Source organism: Carassius carassius, chromosome 2 (genome assembly GCF_963082965.1).
Source record: "Carassius carassius chromosome 2, fCarCar2.1, whole genome shotgun sequence".
Taxonomy (NCBI): domain Eukaryota; kingdom Metazoa; phylum Chordata; class Actinopteri; order Cypriniformes; family Cyprinidae; genus Carassius; species Carassius carassius.
In genome coordinates this window covers 32,027,504-32,053,924 of record NC_081756.1, presented here as the reverse complement: position 1 = coordinate 32,053,924, position 26,421 = coordinate 32,027,504, and the positions used below count along the sequence as shown (strand labels likewise).

The 26,421-nt window shown below is 38.3% G+C and overlaps 2 protein-coding genes across 7 annotated transcripts in view; one reads left to right on the top strand and one right to left on the bottom strand.

The window, feature by feature from the left end:
• LOC132097840 (cocaine- and amphetamine-regulated transcript protein-like) overlaps positions 1-26,421 on the bottom strand; it is a 284,097-nt gene that overhangs the window by 59,767 nt on the left and 197,909 nt on the right. The window lies entirely within an intron of this gene.
• LOC132108367 (CREB-regulated transcription coactivator 3-like) overlaps positions 1-26,421 on the top strand; it is a 41,846-nt gene that overhangs the window by 4,729 nt on the left and 10,696 nt on the right. For 4 of the 6 annotated variants that reach the window (XM_059515081.1, XM_059515072.1, XM_059515088.1 and 1 more), the window contains 5 exons: positions 11,165-11,275; positions 11,915-12,043; positions 17,256-17,317; positions 24,999-25,061; positions 25,599-25,702. In XM_059515081.1, coding sequence (XP_059371064.1) covers positions 11,165-11,275; positions 11,915-12,043; positions 17,256-17,317; positions 24,999-25,061; positions 25,599-25,702 — 469 coding nt within the window. The remainder of the gene's footprint in view (positions 1-11,164; positions 11,276-11,914; positions 12,044-17,255; positions 17,318-24,998; positions 25,062-25,598; positions 25,703-26,421) is intronic. The other 2 variants (XM_059515109.1, XM_059515103.1) reach the window with 1 other exon arrangement.

The window sequence follows — 26,421 nt, the reverse complement described above, 5'->3', positions numbered from 1 at the left end:
GCAAAAAACTGAAACTCAAAATGCTTTGTACCGTATTTTCCGCACTATAAGGCGCACTTAAAAGCCTTTAATTTTCTCAAAAACCGACAGTGCGCCTTATAATCCGGAGTTCCTTATATATGGATCAAGGCGCTCTGTCATAATGTTGACATTTCCTTTAGCACAGCTCCATCTAGTGGATGCATAACGCAAACCCAAGTCAAATGTTTGACTGCAGTATCTTCTATTCTATGCGCCTTATAATTAGGGATGGGCGTTTTCCACAAATATCACATTCGAATATTTGAGCTCACAAAAAATGAATATTCGAATATTCGTTTATTTAAATTAAGTTTAATGAGACAGACGTTATTTTTCAGCAACATTTATTGTTTCCGTCATTTTGAACAAGCTTACACACAATAAGCTTGAACATCACACATCGTGTTTTGTAGCTGAAAACCTTTAACAATGCGTGCAAACAAACAAAAGTAGATTAAAAGCAACAACAACAAAAAAAGTGAACAAAGAAAAAACGTAAAGCAGCCTGCAGCAATTAGGCTATTGTAGAACGTATCCTACACTTAGCTTTGAAACTTTTAAACTGTCAGCAAATCTTTTTTGCTTTTTTTTCTATTGTTTTACATGTTCTTGTTAAGAAACACGGGCATGTAAACATGATCGGGGGAAAGTCGGCTCCTTAGTCTGTTAACAATAAGGCCGGCCGCGGAGAAAACGCGCTCTGACGCACAGACGTTGTCGGGACTCACAAATAACGGTGTGCTAAGTGAATAAGTTTTGTGAAGCGCTTCATGTTTTCGTTTCACCACTGAATGGGATCCTCATCTGGTGGAATACATGGCTCCAGCAAGAACTGTTCCCACTCGTCTCGGCTAGACTCTCTGTAATCATCACTAAAGAACTGGCTCAGCCTTTTCCGACGGATGGGCATTGCATCCTCTTCATCGTTGGTGACAGCGGCTGCATCTGCAACACTCGCATCAAGGAAAATGTTCTGATAATGTTCAAAAAAGTTTTTTTTCTTACTTCTCTCATGTTTTCATCGAGAAACCTGAGATGTTTGTGCCGAGGGTCTAGGGCAGACACGAGAAGAGGAGTTTTCACTGCATTCTCCAAGTTAGCGGTGTTTAGTCATTGCTTGAGAGATGCCGCAACAATGTTCTAGAATGCGGTCACTTTCTGTGATTCTCCACGCCATATTTGAAGTACTGTAGAAGACCGCAGTTCTTAGAGGCTGTTCACTTATCACGTTTTTTACGCGCTCAAGTTTGTTATTTCCAATGTAGGCGCGCGATATGCGCACTCATAATGGAAGCGACGCGGTCGAGATGCGCTCGCGGTGCGACGCGCCCGTTTTTTCCAGGCGTGTCCGCACTGCATCGAGTTAGAAACATCTCAACTTTTCTGAACGCCGCAAGCGCACCGCGGGTCATGTGACAAGAACTAAACATTCAGCTTCATCCTTTCCTGTAACAACGTTGAAAGCTCAGTCAAGATGAAGGAACTGCTAAACATAGCTGTATATGGATTGCCATTTTGAAATAAATTTAGTAGCAGAGCTACTGAAAGCGATTTTTTTTGTGCTGCAAATCCATTTATCCTTTGCTGAAATTTCTGCGTCTTCATGGAGAGAACCCGAGCGCCTTGGAAAGAAGGAGAAAACGGCGCGCCTAGCATTTTCCACGTGTTTTCAGGCGCGATATGTGAACACCCACTTATTCATTAATTATTTTTTGCTTGCATACATCTTCAAATATGCCGTGGAGAATCACAGAAAGTGACCAAATTGAGTTTTATTGTGAATTTTTTTTTTTTTTTTGCGAAATTCGAATAGCATTTTTACTTATCGAATAATTAGAGCAGAACGAATATTCGAATGTTCGACTATCCGTGCACACCCCTACTTATAATCCGGTGCGCCTTATAGTGCGGAAAATACGCTAATAATTATTTTTCATTTTATTAAAAAGTTTAAAGACTTTAAAAATTATTAACAAATAATTTTATTGAACTTTTATTAAGTTACACAATAAAATTGGACAGAAAAATATTAATATTATATATCAGTATATTATTTTTTATTCATTTCTATGCAACAGAATCAGATATAACTGTTTTTGAGTAATTATTAATTATTTTGTTACTGATTCCAAATACCATGAAATTGTAGTTCGTAACATAATCCGTAACATTACACATTCTAGGTATCACAGACTACTTTTTGATTACTTTTAGATTACTTTTAAATTGTTAATCACATTGATGTAACTAGGATAATCTTGTACCACATTGATATAAAAATACAAACAGTAAGAAAATATAGTTAAATTGTTGTAATTAACAACATGAAGTGCATTAAACATTACATTAAGGTTTCCCAAACTAGGGTTTGTAAAGGAACTGCATGGGGTTTGTGAGTTGAATGAAAAGCAAATAATTAATCATACAAATTTAAAATGAAATTAAATAAATCAAAATAAAACACTTTATTTTTATAAGAAAGTGAAATATTTTATTTGTTAACCTGCATGTCATGTGACCATTGACCAACGTCAGAGAACTGTGAGCATGCAAATGTGATAATTATTAAAATTATGAATTATTATTAATTATTGGGGAGACTTCAAGCAAATATATTAGGTGAAAGAGGTTCAGATGACCAAAAAAGTTTGGGAATGCCTGCATTATGTGTAAATAAAAAATAACATGAATTTGAGAAAAAAGAAAAAAGCCTTGCATAGACACATTAATACATGGTAACATAACCTATTGAGTGATCATTTAAATTAGAATTAAAGTGTTCATCGGTAGTTGATGGAAAGTGGAAACACTTTTTAAACCTGAAATTATTTTTGTTTAAATCCAGTGGTCAATTGCTGTTTAGCTACCTGATTAGTGACTGTTCTTTGTGTGAATGTCCACAAAACTAAGACTTTCAGAATGAATATAAGATGTAGTCCATGTAAAATATGAAAAAGAAGAATTAGGGAGAATCAATAGCTAAATTATGAATAATTTGTTACTATTATGTAATTATATGTGTAATCGATAAAAGTTAACTATAGTCTGAGTATTTTAAAATGTAATATAATTTAATGATAAGTGCTTAATTTTTGGAATGTGATTACTTAATCCAGATTACATGTAATCAGTTACTACATAGCAGTTGTGCAAAAACGGGGTATGCAGTATATGCAGTGCATAGAGGCGCCACATGGAGGAGGCGCAATTTGACCAAAATCAATGTGTGAAAATCTTCTTTAGTGAAACATTATAAATAATCAAACGCTTAGTTGTTAAAAATAATGTAATGAAACATTTTTATTCAACTGTTTTAAGAAATTTGAATGAGTTATAAACAGTACATATCAACTGCTCACCCTTCGACACATTACTGTCACAGACACAGTCACATGATCAAAATTGAGGAGAAAAATGCTCTGGGGAGCAGAACAGAAAAGACAAATTGGAAAAGAAAAATGATGCATTAAAATACAGCAATGTACAAGTGAAATAACATAAATTGGCAAGCTGTTATTATTATTTTTATTTTTTTCATTGTAAGTCATGATGTCTAAAGCTGGGCTCACACTGTGCGATAGGCCTTTGCGATTGTTACTTATCACACTATACGAACATGATCCCCATGTCACACTGTAATTTCTCACTTGTCATAATATCAGACTGTATGACGTACACAAGAAGACTTGTCTGGAGTTTTACGTCATTAGTCTGTGACCCGCATTCTTTCGCTTATTCTTTCGTTATTAATTCTTTCATTAATAACATGCATTGATAATAAAAAACGAAAAAACTAAGATGATGTCTGTGGAGCAAGTCATGGCTGGGCAAAAAAGGACTTTATGGACTTACAGTTCTACAGAGCGAACTTGAGGTAATTTTGTTATTAGAATACTACTACTTATTAGAACCTACTAGTACTTATCAGTACTACTATTAGAACCTACTACTCCTCTAAAGGCACAATATGTAATTTTTCACCACTAGAGGGTGCGTATTCAAAATAAACAAAGAACAGGTAGCGTTGTTTCCCATCACTTCATATAACCCAGATTGCACGTCTGATGGCAGATGGACTATACTGACGACGACTTTCATACATTTTATGGACCTTGACACTGTTATTTACTTGCCAGTGTATGGGATAGTCTCAAGCCTCCAGGTTTTCATCCAAAATATATCAAATTGTGTTCTGAAGATGAACTGGGTTTTTACGGGTTTGGAACGACATGGGGGTAAGTGACTAATGACAAAATTTTCATTTTGGGGTGGAGTATCCCTTTAAGAGGGCAAATAAGTGATTAACGTTAATATCAGTTAATTTCTGCGTATTACTATTGCTCAAAACGTGAATTCACGATATGTTTGTGAATGGGCCTTTGATTTACATCTGAGAGAAAGTGAAAAGGTTGTTAACGAGGATACAATCTAGTCACCTTTCGCCAAAAATTGCCAATTTAATTTTAAAATATTTTATATATAAATAATATTTCTTAAGACAGAATCATAATTTTTTTTTTTTGGAAAAACACTCTGTATTCGCTTAAAGCCCTCAAGTTTACATTGGTTACTGTATTCTTTCAATTGCTCTAAACAAGTATTTTGGGTGAACTTTTTTTATTGAATGCTAGACATCAAGTTGTTGTTATTTTCATCTGAAAGAAGAACTGTTCTTCAGTAAGCTAGGCCCTATGTGTTCAGTAAGCTTGTTTCAGTAAGCTATGTGTTTTCAAGGCTTCAAGGTTTTATTGAATGCTATCTCTATACGTGCAAAGTAATGCATTCTTAGTCAGTCTTTTATTTTGTAATTTTAAGAGCAATAGACATATATTGCAATGTTAAGGAATTCATGTTTTTTTCATTCAGATATGTAAATCAACATGTATAAATTGTTAGTAGTCAATTAATGGGGAGATAATCGTAATCGAATCGGTCCGGGGAAAAAATTAATTGTTAGGTTAATCGATGCATCGAAAAAAAATCGCTAGATTAATCGTTTAAAAAATAATCGTTTATCCCAGCCCTACTGCTTAGTATTAGCACTTCATTCAGCCCTGCAAAGCTGCTTTGACACAATCTGTGTCAAATATATAAATAAAGGTGACTTGATCAGCAGAAAGGATGCTCTTTCGCTGCTCATAAAATGTCACTCATTTTACGCGTTTCTACCACTGTATCTATAATAGAGAATATTATATTATATTGTTGTATAGATTAGCAGTCCGTCTCTTCCAATGACAAACTTACACTAGTGGATGGGAAAGCCATGTAATGCAAGAATAATGGATGAATAAATATCTATCATAAATATATCATATATTTTTAGTGACAAGTACACATTTCTATTGCCAACACTTAGTGTCAGATACCTTAAAGGGATAGTTCACCCAAAAATTTAAATTCTATCATCGTTTACTCACCCTCAAGTTGTTCCAAACCTGTATGAGTTTCTTTGTTCTGCTGAACACAAAGGAAGATATTTGGAAGAATGAAAGAATCAAACAGATCTCGGTCCCCATTGACTTCCATAGTAGGAAAAAATATATACTATGGTAGTCAATGGGGACCGAGATCTGTTTGGTTACAAACATTCTTCCAAATATCTTCCTTTGTGTTCAGCAGAACAAAGAAACTCATACAGGTTTGGAGACATTGCTATTGCTACATTGCTATGCCATTGCTACACTTTCTATGCTATGACTGCTCCACAGACTTCTTGTTGCAAATTTTGCTCACACACACACACACAAACCTGGACCTGGAGATGGACACACACACACACACACACACTCAAACTCACAAACTTACTGACACACTCAAACACAGGCTCACACACTCAAACATTCAAAAAGACTCACACACACACACACACACACACACACACACACAGACTCAGACACACACAGGCTCACACACACACACCAAACTGGACCTGGAGGTGGACACACACAGACTCTGACACACACACACACACACACACACAAACCTGGAGATTGAGGTGGACAAAAACCAACACACACCAACGTGAACCTGGAGATAATAATAATATAATGTCTAGTCTGGTGGCTGTGATATATATAAACCTACCAACGTCCGTTGCCATGATTTTTGGAATGACTGATCGCGAGAGGAAAAGAATGACGTTCGCATAACATCGGTTAATGGAAACGCCGTCATTTCGCAATAGTTGTTTATTGAGATTTAGAAAAAAAAACACAAAAGTTTTGCGCGAATCTGTAATGGAAACGCGACAGCGCTTAACATAGACTAACTTCTCAGAGTTATGTTGAGCAACAGTGTTCATTACTAACCATTCAACCCCGGATTGATTCTGGAATCTTCGCTGGGGGAATAAGCATTAAGCACCGGTGAGCCGTCCTCTAACTAACACATGCTCATGTTTTGATTCAGATCGTGTTCGAAGGGGAGGGGCTAGTCGTGCGTGCCTCCGTTGTCAGTTTGTGAGAGGGAGGGAGCAAGCAGCGCGCAGCTCTACAATAAAATACAATTGTACCCATATTAAATAGTTTAAAAATCTGAATCAATCCGTGGCGGTCAGCGTTGATATTGTGGCAGGGCGCCACAAATTTATGAATGTATGGGAAACCCTGCTTTGATACACATTTCTGGTCAAAGCACACAGCACTAGTCGGGTAACTATAGGTCTCTCATAGGGCTACACGATTCTGGATAAATTGAGTCACAATTTTTTTTGTCTCATATAGAGATCACGATTCTCCTACGATTCTGAACTAAATAAAATTATGTGTGACAAAATATTATTGCTGCAGTCTATTTAAAAGGTTTTAATTATTCTGAATGAATTATTAAACATTTTAATATACACTACAAGTCCAAAAGTTTTTGAACGGTAAGATTTAAAAAAAAAAAAAATTATCTTCTGCTCACCAAGCCTACATGTATTTTATCCAAAATACAGCAAAAGTAGTAATGTTGCGATACATTTTTACAGTTTAAAAAACTGCTTTCTATTGGAATATATTTTAAAATGTCATTTATTTCTGTGGTCAAAGTTGCATTTTTCGGCATCATTCCTCCAGTCTTCATGATCTGGAGAGTCACATGATCTTCAGAAATCATTCTGATATGTTGATTTTTTAATTATTATTACTATTATCATAATCACAAGTATATAAATTAATGCTTTTATTTGCAAGGATTCTTTAAATTGATCAAGTTTGACAGACATTTATAACAATATATTTCTATTTCACATAAAGTTTGTTCTTCTGAACTTTCTATCAAAGAAGCCTGAAAAAAATCTACTCATCTGTTTTCAACATAATAATAATAATAATAATAATAATAATGTTTTTTGAACAGCAAATCAGGATATTAAAATAATTTCTGAAGATTATGTGACACTGAAGACTATAATGACGCTAAAAATTAATCTGTGCATCACAGAAATAAATTACACTTTAAAATGCATTCAAGTAGAAAGCAGTTATTTTAAATTGTAAAAATATTTAAAAATTTTACTGTTTTTGCTGTACTTTGGATGAAATAAATGCAGGTTTGGTGAGCAGAAGAGACTTCTTTAAAAAACATTACACATGGTTAAAAATCTTTTGTCTGGTAGTGTATATATAATATATTTGAACCCCAATTTTATATATTAGAATGTTGAAAAAGTTGTTTAAATCACTGATTCAACGACTCTCATAAACCTACTTCCCTTGTTTCATTACTGGATGAATCAGCGTTTTTGAAGGATTCTCTTGAATGAAAAATTAATTCATCGACAAATAAATTAAGACACTTGTCGCCACCTAGTGGTAAAACAATGCAATCGACACAAACGTTACTTGAAGCGCAGTACTTTCAAAAGGGGATTTGCTCTGATCGCTGCCATATAGACATCAATGTTTATATGTGAACTATAAACTTTATCCCAGTATTTCTGTGATAATATGAATGACTGTAAGACAGAAATAATACTGTGTAGTTGAAAAGACAGTTTGTGAAGATGTTTCTTAACCAAACATGGTAACTGCTCTTTCTGTGTCAGCCGGAGTGCGAGCACGGATCTGAATGATCCGGTAAGAGAGGGTGTCTGAATCAAGATCGTGATCTTTTAACGATTAATCGTGCAGCTCTACTCTCACCAATAGGAAATGTTTTAGCAGAAATCAGCTCTGCCTCAGACTGCACTCTGTCTCTGTGTGGAGCCTGTAGGCGGGGATGAATGAATGTGATCCGCCAGTTCATGATTTGGCTGCCTTCTCTTCTAGGGCACTAGAACATGTGGTTGGGTTATAGTAATTTTCAGAGTTTAAAGTCATATTTCTTTACAAACAATCTGCCTTGACGATAGAATGAGCCCTGGAGGAAAATTTCCTGCATTTCAGAGATGTTAAAAATAGCAAGTTTGTTATTTAAAAGAGCATTTCTTGAATTTTACACATTTTTAAACATTGTGATCTGTCACTTAATGCTTAGTACTACGTCCATAATTCTGAATGTTTCTGTGTGCGGAGCTCACAGCCAAATACTGATTGTTGTGAGAATTGTGCTTTACAGAAGAAAAAATAAATAAAAATGTTAGCAGTGATCCACAAATTAAATGAATGTTTACTGTTGCCTGTGTGGCATTAATCCCAAAGGAGGCAGCAAAATCTGTCAGAACTTTCCGGTTGAGATGAAATGACTAACAATATTTCTGGCTCCGCAAAGTGATCACATGTCATTATGTTTGATTTTTCTTGAGCCACTCCAATGAAAAACAGCAATGCCTCCGTGTTTACACTTTAATCTTTTCGAGGAAGTGAAGAACCCACAAAGAACTTAATTGTTAATTGTTAATGTTAATGGTGTCTGAACATTTAGCTGGTGTCATCATAGGGATCATTTGACTTCTCTTTTAATTTGGTTAAGCAGTTGTCATTTTTTAAAGCGCGAATGGTTCAGAATTGGGTACGTCATTTGATCGTCTACTTAAAGAAACAAGAGTGGTAGTGACTCTTTCCATTTTCAGTAGTGTAAACACAACTTGTCCTTTAAATCACTTGTTGTCTATAAGCCCACTGCATGTTTGCATGCAGGAAGTCATCCAGCTGCTGGTGTGCTGACTCTCTATTGGCATGTCCAGACGTTGCAAGTCGTAGTGGATCAAGGTGTCTCTGTTATCTTTAGAGATCAGCACAGATTTTCAGGCTTTCACATATTTATTGGTAAAAATAAATAATAAAAACTAAAACTGATAATTTAATGCACTGCTGCATATGGAAAATGTTGAACAGGGGCACTAAAGAACTCTGAATGTTTAGTTGAATTTGAATGTAAAATAATAGAAAACTTTGGAGGTTGTAGTAAAACTAACAATGGGTGATGTTGACAGGAGAGGAAAAGCATAAGCTTAACCAAGCTGCCCCAGGGAAATCCTCTGCTTCACTAAGCAGCTTGGTGCGGCTCCACAGCTGGGGTGTCATTGTTTTGATACCCGCGTACATTGAAAGGCTCGATGTGACTCTCCATGACCCCTGAGTGTGTGCTGAGAGCGAGGATCCGTGCTTGTTTGTTAACAAGCTGTCTGCCTGGAACAGTGTCAGCAATGGTTTGAAGTGACATTTTTCTTAGTGCTTTTAAACTGAGTAATGTGAGTGAGCTAATATTTGGTGTTGTGTTATTGTTTTATGACCAATCTTTTTAATCACGATAATATAGAGTGAGGTAATGCAAGTAGAGGCCAGTATGGGCAAAGCAGGATGAATGTGTTTCTCCCATTTTAATAGGACTGTGCTGTTCACAGAAGTAAAGCTTTTTAAATTATTAGGAAACGCATCATGCACTTCACAGATTCTTGTCCAATCAAACACATCCTCTAATACTACCTGTCACACACTAGCAGAAAATTATGGTTTATTGTAACTAAAGCTTGTTGGCAATTTTTTTTTAAACAAATACAATACAAGAAAGATACAAATTAAATAAATTACTTGTAATTTTTTTTAATATACAGTAGGTGTATTTAACAGCAGCATTCAAGTAAGAAATGAAATAACCAAATGTCTTCGCTGTATGAATTAAGAATGCAGTTCTTCAGCCAAGAGCAGTGATGATTTTCTCTGTTTTGTTATTTAATTTACATTAATGACACAGACATTTTAAGATCTAAAGTAATGAAGCACGTCTGATTTTCTCCCAACCGTTTACATTCACTTAAGACATTACACGCTGTGTTTTTGTGAACCTTGTGTGTTTTTTTACAGTTTAAGTGGAAAAGGCACAGTTACATAAATTTCCAACTTGACTGCATTAGACTTAATTGTGAGTGAAGAGTACACTGAGACCCTTTGTACAACCAAAAGAACCAAAATTCCACTCACAAGTGAAGGTTCTTTTTGTCTTAGTTCACTTTTGAGTCAGCGAGAGAGCTCTGAAAGTTACCCTTAAAGTCAAAATGAAATTCCACTACAATCACGTTATTGATCTAACTGTGAGCAACTAATCCATGCATATCTTTCATGTTACATTTCTTTTTGACCTTGTAATTTTGAATCATTTCTTGCGAGTATGTAGATTTTGCCTACCTTGTTTCTATTTGAATGTCATTTTGTCTTTATGCTTGTTTTATTTCAACAATGTGAGATATTTCTTGAATTGCAATTTCAATATCTGTCAAAACAACTGCAATATAATTCAGATGATGCCAGATGTGTGTGTTTTATTTATTTATTTATTTATTTTGCCAAAATTATGCAGCCTTAAAACTAAGCAGTATATAGCTAAGGTTTTGTGCTCTGGCTTAAAAAATGTCAGTGTGTTGGATTAAAAAAATGGATTTGAGCTTATGTGTAGTAACCCATTGATATCACTAAATGAGGTCAGTCTTTGAGATTCAAATTTTGTCCTTTGGTTAGTGGGAGGAAGGAACGCCTACTGATTTGCTTGTGCCTGATCAGAATTGATAATTTTCATTGTTTACCCTTGCTGCACAACAAAATCCACACTGTCCTCCAGCTTGGGCTCAGAAGTACACTTAAAACCAAACCCATTTCCAAGAATTTTTGTCTTAGTTAAACACATAAAATACAAAAACAACTAAGGCGCCTCTGCAAACTGTCTCTCTGTCTTTCTTTCTTTTTCCAATGCATTCACTGTGTCTTCCTCTTGATTAAAGGTGCAGTTCCAGAAGATCCAGCAGCTCCGGCTGTCACAGAACCGGGCACAGTACTACGGAGGCTCGCTGCCCAACGTCAACCAAATAGGCAATGCCAGCACTGATTTCCAGGTACCTGAGTTGCCCTCATCCACTTATCTTAGTCTACTAAATCTGTCCAGCAAGTCATGTTCATTTAGGAGAAGATAAGCCCCAGCCATATACTCTGTTTTTCTACCCTCAGAAAAAACGATGTCAAAAGATGGTAATTGCAAACCTTCTCCTTAAAAAACAAAGAGGGTATTTGTCCCAACCTCTTAGTCTGCCCTTACTTCACCTAACTCCTTCAGTACACGGCTTTCCCCACAAGTACACCTGATACAGCGGTGCGCTCCAAGAGCTGAAGACCTGTGTCTGTGTCTATCCCCTATGGAGAACAGTGTTGTATGCCTTCAGGTGAAACCGCTCTTGTTGCTGTGTATAAAGCTTCCTTGAGACATAGAGCAGTGATCCCTACTTTTTGTCTGCCATGAGAAACCAAACCAAGAGAGGTAAAAGCACTTCGGAGTAGAGTGAATTCACCTGGGAACATAAGCTAATGGTGGCACTTTGAAAAAACATGTGTGTTTTGTTTGAGTATGGTTGTGTGTTTTTTCAATCCTACAATATGGACGCTCTGATGTCTTTTCACTATCCATTTTTACGTCATAGTTTAAGTCAGATTCCTGCATTTGTGAAGAAAATGTTAACCAAGAAGTTGTTTCTCTACAGGGGACATTTCCCTCCGGACTGGACTCTGTGCGAGGGACCAGACACCATGGTCTGGTGGAGAGGGTCCATCGAGACCGCAATCGGATCAACTCACCGCACCGCAGGCCCATTGACAAACACGGGCGGCAGATATCCTTTAAGTTCACTAGTGTAAAGAGCTTTGTAGAGGGAAAAAAGTGATCTGTGAGGGTCTTTGCTTACACTAGTAGATGCAGAATTTTTATAAGCTCACAATGTTGCATGTGTCATACATGTTGACCTTTGCTCATGTGGGCAGCTTTTTTGAGGTTTCAGGGTGTGTGATGATCCTTTATGTATTAATATTCCCACTGCTGTACCGTGGGTGTAAATGAGTGGGTAACTGAAATAACCTGCTGTTTCTCCCCGCTTATGTTTGTTTTTTTTCTTCCTGTGAGAACTGGATATCAGTCCTCTGGTGTCCTCATTAGTGTGTATTGCACATTCTGCCGCTAGTTCTACATTCATTCAGCACGCAGGTTGGTGAAATCACTGGCTATGCCGGCTCGGCCGGTCTTTTATCCTCCTCGGTTGTGTAGTTGATGGATTTCTTTCATCAATTTTTCAGTGGTTGTCTGTAAGCTTAATGGTCTGTGGGCTCAAAGATCATTTCTGTCTGCAGATTTAGCTTAGCGCTAAAGATTAAATAAAAAATAAAAAGGCCCCAATGCCTTCTGAGTTGCCATAGTGTTTTGAAAAAGTGGAAGGCGTGTTTTGATTTCATATTCAATCGTTTGAAGCCACCCAGAGGTTTTGAATTATCTAGTACCAGAGTAAGAAGCTAATCCGTAGTCTTTAATATTGGGATAGTTTGTGAATGGTCCACTTGCTCTGATGCCGTGCCATACGGAGAGACAACAAAGGCAGCGTGAGAGAGACAGAAAAAAAAAAGTGTGGCAGAGTTGAGTTACGTAAGCACTTTGAATGATGGGTTCAAAGTAATTCCACACGGTGTGCCACGGCCGCCCTTCTTCTGTGAGCGGGGAGAAGGCATTTGTGACCGCAGTCATGCTAAAAACTGCAAGACCTGTTTGTCAGAACTCTGGCAGCCACAGCTCTGTTCTGTGAATTGAACCACTCCCTCCCCAAGAGATGAAGATATTCTGGTTTATTCTCGTGGGTTACTTCAGAGTCTCAGAGATTGTTTTTTTTTCTTCTAGCTCTCGTTGTGTGTTTGTGATTTTTGGATTGTTCTCATAAACACTTGTTTCTAGTTGTCTCTGTAATTCTGAAAATTAGTTTAATGGGTTATTATCATCTTCAAAGGTCTTTGCTTTAGGCTCAGAGCTTTCAGGTTTTTGTTGTTGTTGTTGCTTTCAGTTCAGCATGTGTTTCGTGCCTGTGAATAAGAGCGCTTACTAACACTCATTCATTTGATGTGGTAAAGAGTCCATATTGATGTTGTTCAATTCCCACTCAATCTTCAGTCACTTGTTAGTACTGCTGGGCGATAATTTTATCACGATAAAATTTTTAATGTCAGTCGACAACAAATTTCTAATCTTTATTTCTTTCAGGTTTAAAGGCAGATTTTTGCACCTAAGTGAGAGTTGTAGAAACCAGACTGGTTTTAAACTACTCTTTACAGTCAGGACATGTCAAACTCTTTTGAATTCTTTAGACTTTTCTAGTCATTTTTCCTTCACAAAATAAATATCTCAATAGAAAAAAAGAATTTCTTAGTTTCTGCATGTTTTAATGAGTGATATCGTTTCAAATCATGAAACGTATCCTCAGAACAGTTTGCAGTGCAGCCTGCAATAATATTATAATAATACATTTTGTAGTATCTTAGAAATGCACGTTTACAGTAGCTTGAATTGACAGTAGTAGTAGCTTGAGTTAGGATGCAGATGCAAATTTATATACATTATCAAAAACACTAATATTGAATGCAACTAAATAAGAAACGAATGTTTAAAAAACTTCCAAAATCATCTTAGATAAACGGCAAAAGTCCCAAAGTTTTCAAAATCCCAAATATTGCCAAAAAGGCGCTTTTGCAAATCGTTTCGAAACAAAATCATCCGCCATCTCACCTCACTCTTCTTGTCATTCAGCTCAACTCACTCTCCTCACTGGAGAAAATAAATCTGATCTGTGATGCGACTGTCGTTTAGCACGCTGCATTGAGCAGCCACGTTCAGTTTTTAATTGTAGTGTCTGTTCTTTTACTGAACTAAATGATTTTTATTACTATAAAAAAAATCTAAACAACAGTGGGGGTCAGTGACATGGTGGGCAAGTGACATAACCGGTGTCACAGTTTAACACCGGTATCACCATCAGCACCATCTATCGCGGCAAGCCTATACTGTATTCTATATATAATACCAGTCAAATGTTTGGACACACGATTGGGAAAGTGTCAAAACTTTTGACTGGTACTGTGCTATAACATGCACAAAGAAAATCATTTTTTATTTTTACTACCCAATATCTGTATCGGCACCAAAAAACCCATATCGGTCGGGCTCTAATAAATAATACTAAAATAACACTGGCCTCCTCAGAACACCTTGGCAGCCATATGGCAACACCATGAAACCCACGTACAATGCACTTGCAATATGATTACAGGGTTTTTTTTATAGCCATATGCTACATACATTTTCCTAAATATACACACACACACACACACATATATATATATATATACACTCGACCCACACCGCTCGTTCTCCAATTGGACATCATTCCAGAAATACAGACAAAGCAAGATCAAGGCATCTGGCATGATATATGCGGCTCAAAGGCAACTACATGGGTTAGGAGCAAGTTGGTTAGAGTTATATATATATATTCCTATAAATTGCAATCTGCTGCATTTAATCGAAATAAACAGAGCCTCTCCAAATAAACTTTCGGTCACTAGGCTTTTCTCTTAATGTCTAAAGCATTTCATTTTCATGCCACTCTAATTCTGCTGAGTGAGAGAATATAATGAGGAAGGATTCAAAGCCCAAATTTGCTTTCACTGATTTTTTTCCTTTCAGTGCCAGATGTCCCTAACAGTGTTGGCATGTTTTGCTCTCATCAATTCAGCTATGTCTGCCAAGACTAGACTCTCACACAGGCTCACTAGCCAAACCCAACTCTAACCAACTTCCTCCTAACCCATGTAGTTGCCTTTGAGCCGCATATATCATGCCAGATGCCTTGATCTTGCTTTGTCTGTATTTCTGGAATGATGTCCAATTGGAGAACGAGCGGTGTGGGTCGAGTGTGAAATGTCAGAGCGAAAAGGTTAGCTCACCCACGCCATCCTGGAGCTTCTGAGACGAAGGTGCTGTCACAGCCACCCTGTCTCTCCACACCGCTTCAGCAGCCACAGGCTAATTAGATCTGAGAAAGGATCCCTCGTAATCCAAGCCGTCTGGCTTGTGTCATCATCGCTTTCCCCCTCTCCAGGCCACAGATCAACAACAAAATTCACACAATGTCACGCCAGGAATTTCATACATTTGATGGCGGTTATCGCTGCGTACAGTCTTACTAGAGTGTGTTTGAATGAGGTGGCCTAAGATGGTTTTTCTTTGGCCTGGCTTTGGCTGCTCATTGGTTGGATGTTCTGTGTTGTATCATCATGGTTAGGGTCACGGGGTGGGCTGGTGGTTGAAAGGTTGGCATGAAGAGCTCAGTCTCTTATTACTGCAGCATAACTGATGACTAGGTTTTCCAGGCCTTAGCAGATGTTGAAAATACTGTCCTGCTTTCTGTCTTGTAAATCCACCCCTCCCCCCGTTTGGATGTGAGAGTCTTGGCACAGATGGACATGACGAGGCAGCATTGTCAACATCGGCCTGAGTTGAAACAATGTTTACTCAAGGAGTTCTTCAGCTGGGCTGTTTTTTTTTCTCCCATAATTCCTGTAACTTTTGTTAGAGTGTTGAGTTGATTTGGACCGCACAAGGAAGTTTCTTAAGGGGTTGTATCATGAGAAATCAAATAAGACCAAAGTTTTTGCAATATGAAAGCATGATCCTTCAGTCTGAAAAGACTATCGTAACTAAGCTGCAAAATAGCGATTCAAATCAGTTGTGTTTGGAATCAATAAGATTTAGTTTTGTTTTAAAGTTAGTACTGTTATTCAGCAAGGATGCTTTAATCAAAAGTGACAGTAAAGACATTTATGATTTTACAAAAGATTCCTATTTCAAATGAATGCTTGAAATGTTGAAAAACAACATTTAAAGGGGTCGTGAACTGAATTTCTTTATATTAAAAACCATCATAATTTAATGATAACAGATGGACGCTGCTGTGACGTGCTCATGGGTCATTTGGGTTAAAAACGTAATAAATAATCAGTATATATCACGGTCTAGAACAGACTATGCAATAGTGGTAAAAACACGTTTACTCGCACTTCTGTTGCTACATTACTGTTGGATCCCTTCTAGTCAGACTCAGTGCTACATCCTAGTTTACTTTCAGTCTCTCTGAATAGCCTGCATCATACTGTCTTGATTAAAAATTAATACGTTGCAAAGTAAAGCAAACAAACAAACAGGGTTTCACTGATGCGATCTGGAGCTCTTTGCTAATTTTACCCTGTGTTTACACCGGACACGAGCGGCGCAACATGACTAGACGTAGAACCCATTATAATCTGTGATTCTGTCTACACTGGATGTGGCACGGATTGACACAACAAATCCCCGACAGTAAACTGGTGTCCCGCTCCATTTCTGACATACTTCAAGCATTCGTACCACTTCTGACCTGAAAGAGAAATTGATTCGCGACATGACACAACAATTGCATCCTCTGTAGATATCACAAGGATCACAAGGAAGGCAATTGAAGACCATTTTTCCCAACTTGCACTGCACAGTGTCTTTATAATCTTATAATGTCATCTGTATGGTTCTGTTGATGAAGTAATCCTGTGTTTGCTTCTCTCTAGTATTTCCTCTCTACTACAAGCTTGTATCAGTGGGCGGGGCTAAAGAGGCAATGCTGTAGAAGCAGGTGTTGATCTTCTCATAAAGTGGCACATTATAAATCTTGGTTTCAATACAAGCCGTTTTAAAACTTAACGAGAAAGTTTTGAGTTTTGAAACTTACAGGATGTTTTTATAGCACATTGACCTGTTATATTGTCAAAAGATCAAGGGAAATTTGATTTCTAAGTTCATGACCCCTTTAATAAAAATTCTAAATATTTCTTTCAAATATAAAAATACCATTACAAATTTAAACTAGATGAAGGGTGGAAAATGATCTTGGAAAATTTTTTTTTCATGCAAATAAGTTTTGAAGCATATGTGATTGTGACATTACTTGTGAAAGCTTTGGAGAATTTCCTTGACTGAACTACGCTGAGAGCTCTCCATATGGAACGATGTACCTATCTCCTCCCCCTGACAACAGCTGGAGAAGGTGAGTCCTGACCTTAAAACTATTAGGACCAATATAGTCCTACACACATACCATCCACCGCCAACAAATGTGCATCTGTGCATTCATTACATACATTGTTACATTCTACTTCAAGTAGTATTTGATTATATCTGCTGTCAGTTGCAGGGCAGAGTGCAAGATTATGTTATCTTGAAATGAAGCCATCGCAGTGACATCAAGTGGTGTTGAGAGATCATGCCACATTAGAGGGAGTTTTAATGTGTGTTTTGCATTTGCATAGGCTATACCCACAGATGCCTGAAAAGAAAACAGTAATGACACATTTGTTTTGTTAGCATGTGGAAAATCCACATCCGCAGTGATGATAGATAAGACTGGAAAATGGTTAGGTAAAACAAAAGAGACATACACACACCATTTAGCCGTTCTCAACTCTCAGGAAAATGAAAAACTCTTTCTCTGACCACAAATGCTCACACGTTTGCCCTGCACAAATGTCACCCTTCTCGGTTCAGCTGCGGTGAGGCGTAACCATTGGACGGTTTTCCTCATTTGTTTACAGAGGAGTGAATTGCAGCCAGTAATAAAAGGCTTAAGGAAGCTTCTCCTCATCATAGTCGTGTTTTGAATGCAGGCTTGGCTGATGGCCAGAATGCCTTCTTACCTACAATCTGCTTCAGCCTCCATGTTGACTCTGCGACTTGTAAAACTTTCAGATTCCTCGCCCTGTGGCATTGTTTACACCTGAACACTGGTTGGCCTGATCAGTTTTATCACAGCCAACTATTCCCACTGTGGCGAAACACTGCTGTGACAGCCATATGTCATAGAGCGGCTCACTACACACTAGATCCAGCGCTTTATCTAATGAACTTTATTGCTTTTAGATTGAAATGTGAAATTAAATTACAGATCAAACATTGAAGAAGTTTGGAATAATTAAGATTCTGTAATGTTTTTGAAAGAGGTCTCTGAGGCTCATCAAGGCTGCATTAATTGTAATTTATTGTGAATAAATGTATTGTGAATAAAAAGTTATTTATTGCTGTGATGGCAAAGCTGGATGAATTAATGACGGCACCGTTTTCATTGTCAAATGATATTTCAGAAATAATTCTAATATGCTGTTTTGCTGCTCAAGAAACATTTCTTGTTAATAATGTTAAAAACTGTTTTAGCTGCTTAATACATGGAAATTGTGATACACTAGCATTCAAAAGTTTGAGGTTAGCAAGATAATTCTCGAGAAAAAATCGAGATCAATGCTTTTATTCAGCAAGGCTGCACTAAATCGATCAAAAGTGACATTTATAATGTTTAAAAAGATTCCATTTCCTTTTGATCTTTCTATTCATCCAAAATAAAAATAAAAAAACATAAATATTAAGCCTCACCGAACTCCTCCCTCCTGGATTTGGAGAAGGCATTCGACTGTGTCCCTCGCGGCGGCCTGTGGAGGGTGCTCCGGGAGTATGGGGTCCGGGGCCCTTTGCTAAGGGCTATCCGGTCCCTGTACGACCGGAGCAGGAGCTTGGTTCGTATTGCCAGCAGTAAGTCAGACTTGTTCCCGGTGCGTGTTGGACTCCGGCAGGGCTGCCCTTTGTCGCCGGTTCTGTTCATGATTTTTATGGACAGAATTTCTAGGCGCAGCCAGGGGCCGGAGGGGGTCAGGTTTGGTGACAACACGATTTCGTCTCTGCTCTTTGCGGATGATGTTGTCGTGTTGGCCTCATCAAGCCAGGACCTTCAGCATGCACTGGGACGGTTTGCAGCCGAGTGTGAAGCGGCTGGGATGAGAATCAGCACCTCCAAATCCGAGGCCATGGTCCTCAGTCGGAAAAGGGTGGCTTGCCCACTTCAGGTTGGTGGAGAGTTCCTGCCTCAAGTGGAGGATTTTAAGTATCTTGGGGTCTTGTTCACGAGTGAGGGAACGATGGAACGGGAGATTGACAGACGGATCGGTGCAGCTTCTGCAGTAATGCGGTCGATGTACCGGTCTGTCGTGGTGAAGAAAGAGCTGAGCCGCAAGGCGAAGCTCTCGATTTACCGGTCAATCTACGTTCCTACTCTCACCTATGGTCATGAGCTTTGAGTCACCACCCTTTCTCCACAGGGTGGCTGGGCGATCCCTTAGAGATAGGGTGAGAAGCTCAGTCACCCGGGAGGAGCTCAGAGTAGAGCCGTTGCTCCTCCACATCGAGAGGGGTCAGCTGAGGTGGCTCGGGCATCTGTTCCGGATGCCTCCTGGACGCCTTCCCGGGAAGGTGTTCCGGGCACATCCCACTGGGAGGAGACCCCGGGGAAGACCTAGGACACGCTGGAGAGACTATGTCTCCCGGCTGGCCTGGGAACGCCCCGGTGTCCCCCCAGAAGAGCTGGAGGAAGTGTCTAGGGAGAGGGAAGTCTGGGGTTCTCTGCTTAGACTGCTGCCCCCGCGACCCGGCCCCGGATAAGCAGAAGAAGATGGATGGATGGGCATAAATATTAAGCAGCAGTTTTAACATTGATAAGAACCAGTATTAATTGATAACTTAGGATCAATTATAATTGATGATAACTGAGCACCAAATCAGCGTATTAGAAAAATTTCTGAAGGATCATGTGACACTGAAAACTGATTACATTGTTGCCATAACAGGATTAAATTCAAGTAGAATTAGAATGTATTTAAAAATATAATATTTCACAAAATCATGTTTTTTTACAGTATTTTTGATCAAATTAATGCAGCCTTGGTGAGCATAAATATTAAAAAACTTTACAGAAACATTGCAATTATTCCAAACTTCTGACTGGTTATGTAGTTATGTATAGAAGCAGAGATGAGGGCAGCAGAGGATAATACTCTCATGTGAAGTTTAGCTGAATATATATATACTTTTAGAGCTTCATTATAAATGCATAAACAGTGAGCAGTTGACTCCACTTCAAGGGCTGTCTCAGAGGCATCCCATGAATTATGAAATATAGCATTCAGACGATCAAGCACAGATAGATCTTCACCACTACAATGTATATTTCTGATCTCATTTTACATTGCTTTCTTGTTAAACCTTTTTAATTAAATCCAGTTTTCTTCTTATCTTCAGGAAGTTGTCATTGTGTGTCAGACTGTGTCCTGGTGAAGCCTGAATACTAACCACAGCATTTCTCTCTGATTCTAACCATCTCTTTTCCTTCCTCAAGGATGAATGTTCAGCTATTCTTTAAATATCTTCTCTGTGTACATAGCACTAACTAAACCTGCCAGATCTTTTGCTAGCCACCCCTCAGAGCTGCCACCCCCTCCTCCCCCAGAACAGATCGTGAGCTCAGCGTGTTTGTAAGCCCCCTCCTCCTTTGCTCTGGACCAGATTAGCATTCGCTAATGACCGTAGTCCATGTTTTGGTTTGTTTTTGTTTTATTCCGTGTGCCCATTTGACCTTGCACAGATACAGTATATGTAATTGAATTGTGGGTGTGCTGCTGTCTTTTTTTTTTGTCTTTTGGGATCTTGTGCTCTAATATCATCTCAAACAAAGGGCCGAACAGATGTTTTATGTCTGCGATGACGTTAGAGGTTAAGCTAGATTAAGGAGGTTTCAGAGCGCGATCACAAATGATTTTGGCATTTTTAATAATGCTGGTGGTGTTTGTGAAGTCTGCCGTTTGTTGTCTGACAGTGTGACACATCACAGAAAATCTGCTGATTCACTAGGGTTTGATTTGTGCCAGTTTTAAAATGGCTTAAGGGAATTCTGCTTGGATGTTTGTGATGCTTTAATGCATGTAAAGAAGGGGCATAGGGAACTAGTTAGTGCTTTGCTCAAGGGAGAAATCAAGGCCAGTTGCCAACAAATCTATCATTATGGTTTTAGGGGCAGTGCTCTTGAATGTTCACTGGGACTTTGCATGACAAGAGTATATAATAGGGCCTTAAAAATTATAGGTTTTTTTCTTTCCAATGTTAGTGGATGTTTAACCTTCAGAAAATGTCCTCAAGAGGTTAGACTTAATGTACGAGTAGTATATTCTGAGGTTTGCAACCCTTTTTTAAATGCAAAGGGTAGTCTCACCAAATGTTGATTCAATTTAGTTAATAAAGTAGAGTTTTACACAAGCGCCTAAAACATTACAAGGTACTGTAGTGCAGTGGGCGGCAGAGGAAGATCGTCCTGCTTTACTAGAGTCTCATCCTAATGTATGCCCTCGAGGAACTGTTTACAGCTCTCTCAACACATCTGTGATGCATTACCTACCGCAGTACACACTGCGTACGGGTTAATGAGCTGAAAAGGGCGTCAACCCAACTCATTAACCCTTTCCGTCCATTTACCACAGAATTTGGTGCGACCAGTGCGGATTTCTGTTGCTTAATCACACAAAAACCTGGCATAGGGGTGGCAGATATGTTTTGTGTTCAGTTCACAGTGCTTCAGATCTACCACCAGAAAAGGAAATGTGAGAGGAATAAGGTAGTATGATGCCAATAAAAAGATGTTGTTGGCATGGAAATTGAAAAAAAAAAAAAAGAACGACTAATACTTTATCGATATTTATCGGTCATTCCTTTTAACATTTTTTTCTTTGACCATTTTTTACCACTGCATATTCTCATGTCCAGTACAAATATTAATATGGTGTACAATCTGAATGTCTGTGTTTTTAGCCAGCGCCCCAGAGCTCACTTTGCGTCTGTAGGGACGATGCTACTATGATACTTTCAGGTTCTGCTCTCCCTGGGGTACAGCTGTCCCTCTGGTGTTTGGGTAAACAGATCTGGTTCTGAATCCTAGGCAACATCCATATGTTTCCCTGTGGAGCTCAGCTGGACTGGGTCAGGAACACGGGTCAGCGCTGTCCTAAGTCCCACGCTCTCCAATCCTGGATCTGAGCCGCTGCTCTTCCCAGACAAGACTTCCTCTGGGAGGTTTTCTAGAAAGGCATTCGTCTTCACTCAAGTGTGATTAAACATATATATAGGCTTTCATTGAAGAGTCTCTCCGTTTTTGGTGGTCCGCCTGATGTCAGTTTAAAAACATCTGTTTTTCACAATGTCTCTGGCCACAGGACAGCTTTAAATAACAATCTGTTTATGAATCCTTTTCTAGCAACTTTTACCAAGACTGCTTTTGTTAGGAGTCCACTCACTTCCTGATGTATTTCTGTTTATTCTATATACAATCTTCAAGCTCTTCTACTCTCAAATCTTTTCGTATTTGAATTGCATACTGTATAAAATGTCCATTCATTTGGATTACACAGTTTTAGGATAGTTCAGGGATACAGGGATACTTCACCTGAATGTTGGTAACCAAACAGTTGCTGTTAGTCATTGACTACTACGGGTGTGATGAGACACTTATCCCACTAGACGAAATGAGACACGAGACTGGGTTCACGAGAACGAGACAGGACAAGATTTTTAGACTTTTTAAATAAAATTTTTTATAAGAAATCCTCAATGATAAAATATATAGGGGAAGATGGTCTTTTATTCAACTGAAAAACACAAAATGCAAAAGATTTAGGTGCATTTTGATATCAACTTTATAAGATTAAACATCTATTTTAGTTAATTTTATGCAGTAGTAAACATCATGTAAACACTGCAGAAGGTTTTGCCATGAACTCAACTAACAAGTAATTGCACAAAAATTATAAATAGTAGAAGTAAAAAAAAACAACAACACAAATATCCCTTTAAAGTAGAAGTGAAGCAGTCAGTTAAGTTTATTATTTAGTATGATTTTCACTTTTTAATAAAAAAAGTGTAAATAGTAATCACGATTAATGTATCCATTTAAAAGAATAAAGCAGTGTTTCCTAAACTCGAGGGTGCAGCAAGGCTGAGGGATAGTTAGGGCCCTATGAAATAAAATTCAGTTTTATTTTTTTGATTTTTTTTTGATTGTTCTTTATTGATTGTTTATTTGATTGTTCTTTTTCTCACTATATTATTTATATATATGTTTATTGTTAATTCTGTGTTCTAGCATGTTAAAAAATATTTGTGCTGATTCCAAACAGTCGTAATGGATGCATTTTGAAAATATGATTTTAAGCCTTAAAATCCAATTGTGCAAATAGCTAATGATCAACTAATAAACATTTATGAATAACCGAAAATGCATCATGTTAAGTTTATTAGTGAGGTTCAAAATGGACGGCGATCGTATATGCAATTAAAATACACAAATCTTAAAATTAGGTGTAAAAGTTGTTTTATTTAAAAAAAATTATTTTAATTTAAGTGTTTAATGTACAGATATCGCTGTAATTTACAGACATTCTGATTTACAGACAGGCACTGACTTTAGTGCTCTATATTGCATGTGCAGCTAAGTCCTAATACACTTCAAAGCAGGACCGCAGACCAGTTCTCAGGGGAAGTGAAGGAAGGCCACTTTCTGTTGTTACAAGGAGCATCTTTTCCTGCACAGGCTGCAGTATATCGGTGGAGCATTACATCATCCCAGTGTGGTCTGGCATACTGTAGCCTCTTCTTAGCAGTAGGGCAGGCTGCAGGAAATCTGTTTATTATTTATTTTTATTGTCTTGGTGACAGGAATATGTTAACCTTCTTAGTGGGAACCAGCTTCTATGTTCTGGCAGACAGTAGTGTGCACAGGCAACATCTGCTGGGCTGCTTCTGCACCTACATTATGCACACGTCTTGTTTTGTGCTCTTTCATACACTTGCCATATGTTATTACTCGCCATGACTAATGGCACAGCTGAGTTATTATATCAGTTGTTACAGATAGAAGTGTTTTATACACTTCCTATACACATCAGTTAAAAAGTTTAAGGTCTGGATGATTTTTCAATTCTTCATTTATTTGATCAAAAATATTGTCAAAACCGTATTTTAATATATTTTCAAGTGATTGCAGTTCTGAATTTTCAGTGTCACGTGATCCTTCAGAAATCATTTTAATATGCTGACTTTTCTTATCAATGTTGAAAACTAATATTTTTTAGATACTTTTCTTCGTTTCGTTTGATGAATAAGAAGATCAGTAACATGCTAAATGTCTTTACTGTTAATTGTTATCAATTTCAAAACTAAATAGAAATATTAACTACTCAAAAAAAACGAAAGCACGCTTTACCATTTGAGCTACAGGACCAGAATTTCAGAGAGCGTAGCATCTGTTTTGTCTTGGGACAAAAAGAAACCATTTAGCAACCACCTAGACCCATAGCAATGCCCAGGCGCTGCGAAAGCAAGTTCCACGGTCAGCTTCTGGTTGCATTTCCTTTAGAAGTTGTCTCTGAATTGCGTGGCGGTCATAAATATGAAGGTTTTAATTTGTGTCGATTGCGTTTGTGGCCAGTAATATGTGTTTGTTTATTCGGTTGAGTCTATATCCTGTTTGCCCAGTGTGGTTGCTCTGCTGCGGTGTTGCCTGCGTGTTTCTTTTGGTTCATTGAAGATATGATAGCACTTTTGTTTGCTCCCAGACGTGGCAGCTCCAATCTAATTGAAGCAGTAAATCAGTGCTGCGCACAGTACTAGACTAACCTGGGGGAATAGGCTCTGTTTCTACGGCTCTGTTTATGTTTTCCTGAAGGTGTCACAGAGGAATTCTCACCCTACTCGCTGTCTTCTGTCTTTGTCTCTCTGGCTTGCTCATGCTGCTGTACTAACCCCTGAGCCAGGGCTACAGGTTCAGTACAGTAGTGATTAACACGTGACTGTTTTCATTTCTGAAGGGATCAACCGCCATGGACTGAAGAGAAACGCCCTGGATTTAGATTAATATCACAGCTTAACAGGTGACCTTTGACTTTCAAGTTTCTCACAGATCTCCTCTGGACCTGTCTCTTGTTTGTTCTTATTGTCATCCCTTTTCTCAGCTCGTTATCCTTAGATTTGATTAAAACGGTTTCTTAATCAAGTCTTTATACAGACAGAATGATTTCAAGCGAATCACAGATGCTGTTTCTCTACTCAGACAGCTATTCAACTAATATTTCCCTGTGCCAAACTAATCCCAACCAGGGATCATTATTTCTACTAAACTGTTTTTTTCCTTTCTCCACACTCATTATTGTATGTAGAGTGACGATTGCTCTACAAATTTTCTCCATCACCTGAAAATGGTTTTAATGTCAGACCTGATAAAGGATGTGTAGCAGAGAGAAGCAGTGGAGTACAGTGAAGTGCTCTTGAGCGTACTGTCATGTGTAGTTGCTTAATGTAGGCAATAAACGAGGGCAAGGGGTCATGTTGGCATGGCATGGCTTTTTTTTTTTTGATGGCTCTCTGATCAAGCTGTTTTCCTCCTTTCTTCCTCTTTCCTTCTGCCACAGAACAAACTCTGACTCAGCTCTGCACACCAGTGCCATGAGCCCAAACCCACAGGATCCTTTTGGCAAGAACCAGCAGATGGGAAGAGGACCTCCTCAGCGAAACGGTGAGCTTGGCTTCCGCCACCTCCTCCCTATTTTTGGACCAGTTTAATACTGCCACAACCATGCTGCAGTTTTACAAAGCCATTGTTATTGCATGGCATAACACTGTGGTTGAAACAGAAATGCAGGGGGTCAAATGGACAATGGACAATGTACAATACAATTCATAGATGGTAAATCAATGATTTATACTAGACCCAAATCAAGACCCACCCAGTGCAGCGTGCTTGCACAACACAGCTGGGGCTCACTGTCATGTTTTTTATCTAGCTGTCTTGGTTACAAACACAGGCATTTCAGATGGTACACTGTAAATGGCTGACAATTAGCCCGCCCAGAGTTCTGTTGAAGGATGTTTCCTCTACCCTTATTTTTCTGATTTCTTGAGATCTTGAAAAAACAAATCATTGCAGTCCCTTGAGCATTTGGTTGCAATAGTCAGGCTCATACTCCCCTAAAAGAACACGCTGCCAGAGTTCACAGACACATGCAGTGTAGATGTTTGTTAGACTGTAGGATTATGTCATAGGGTGGGATGGTCAGTGCAAATGTTTTATCATTAGAACAGTGAAATTCTGGCGGAGAAAGTTACGGCTGTGCCGAAACATGACATTGCATCAGCACTTCAGGTCTTTTTCAATATATTTTGTGTTCATTAATATAATTTCCTTCAGTTTGATTAATGGAAACTGGCTCAGGGAGTGCATTTTGAGGTTGGTCA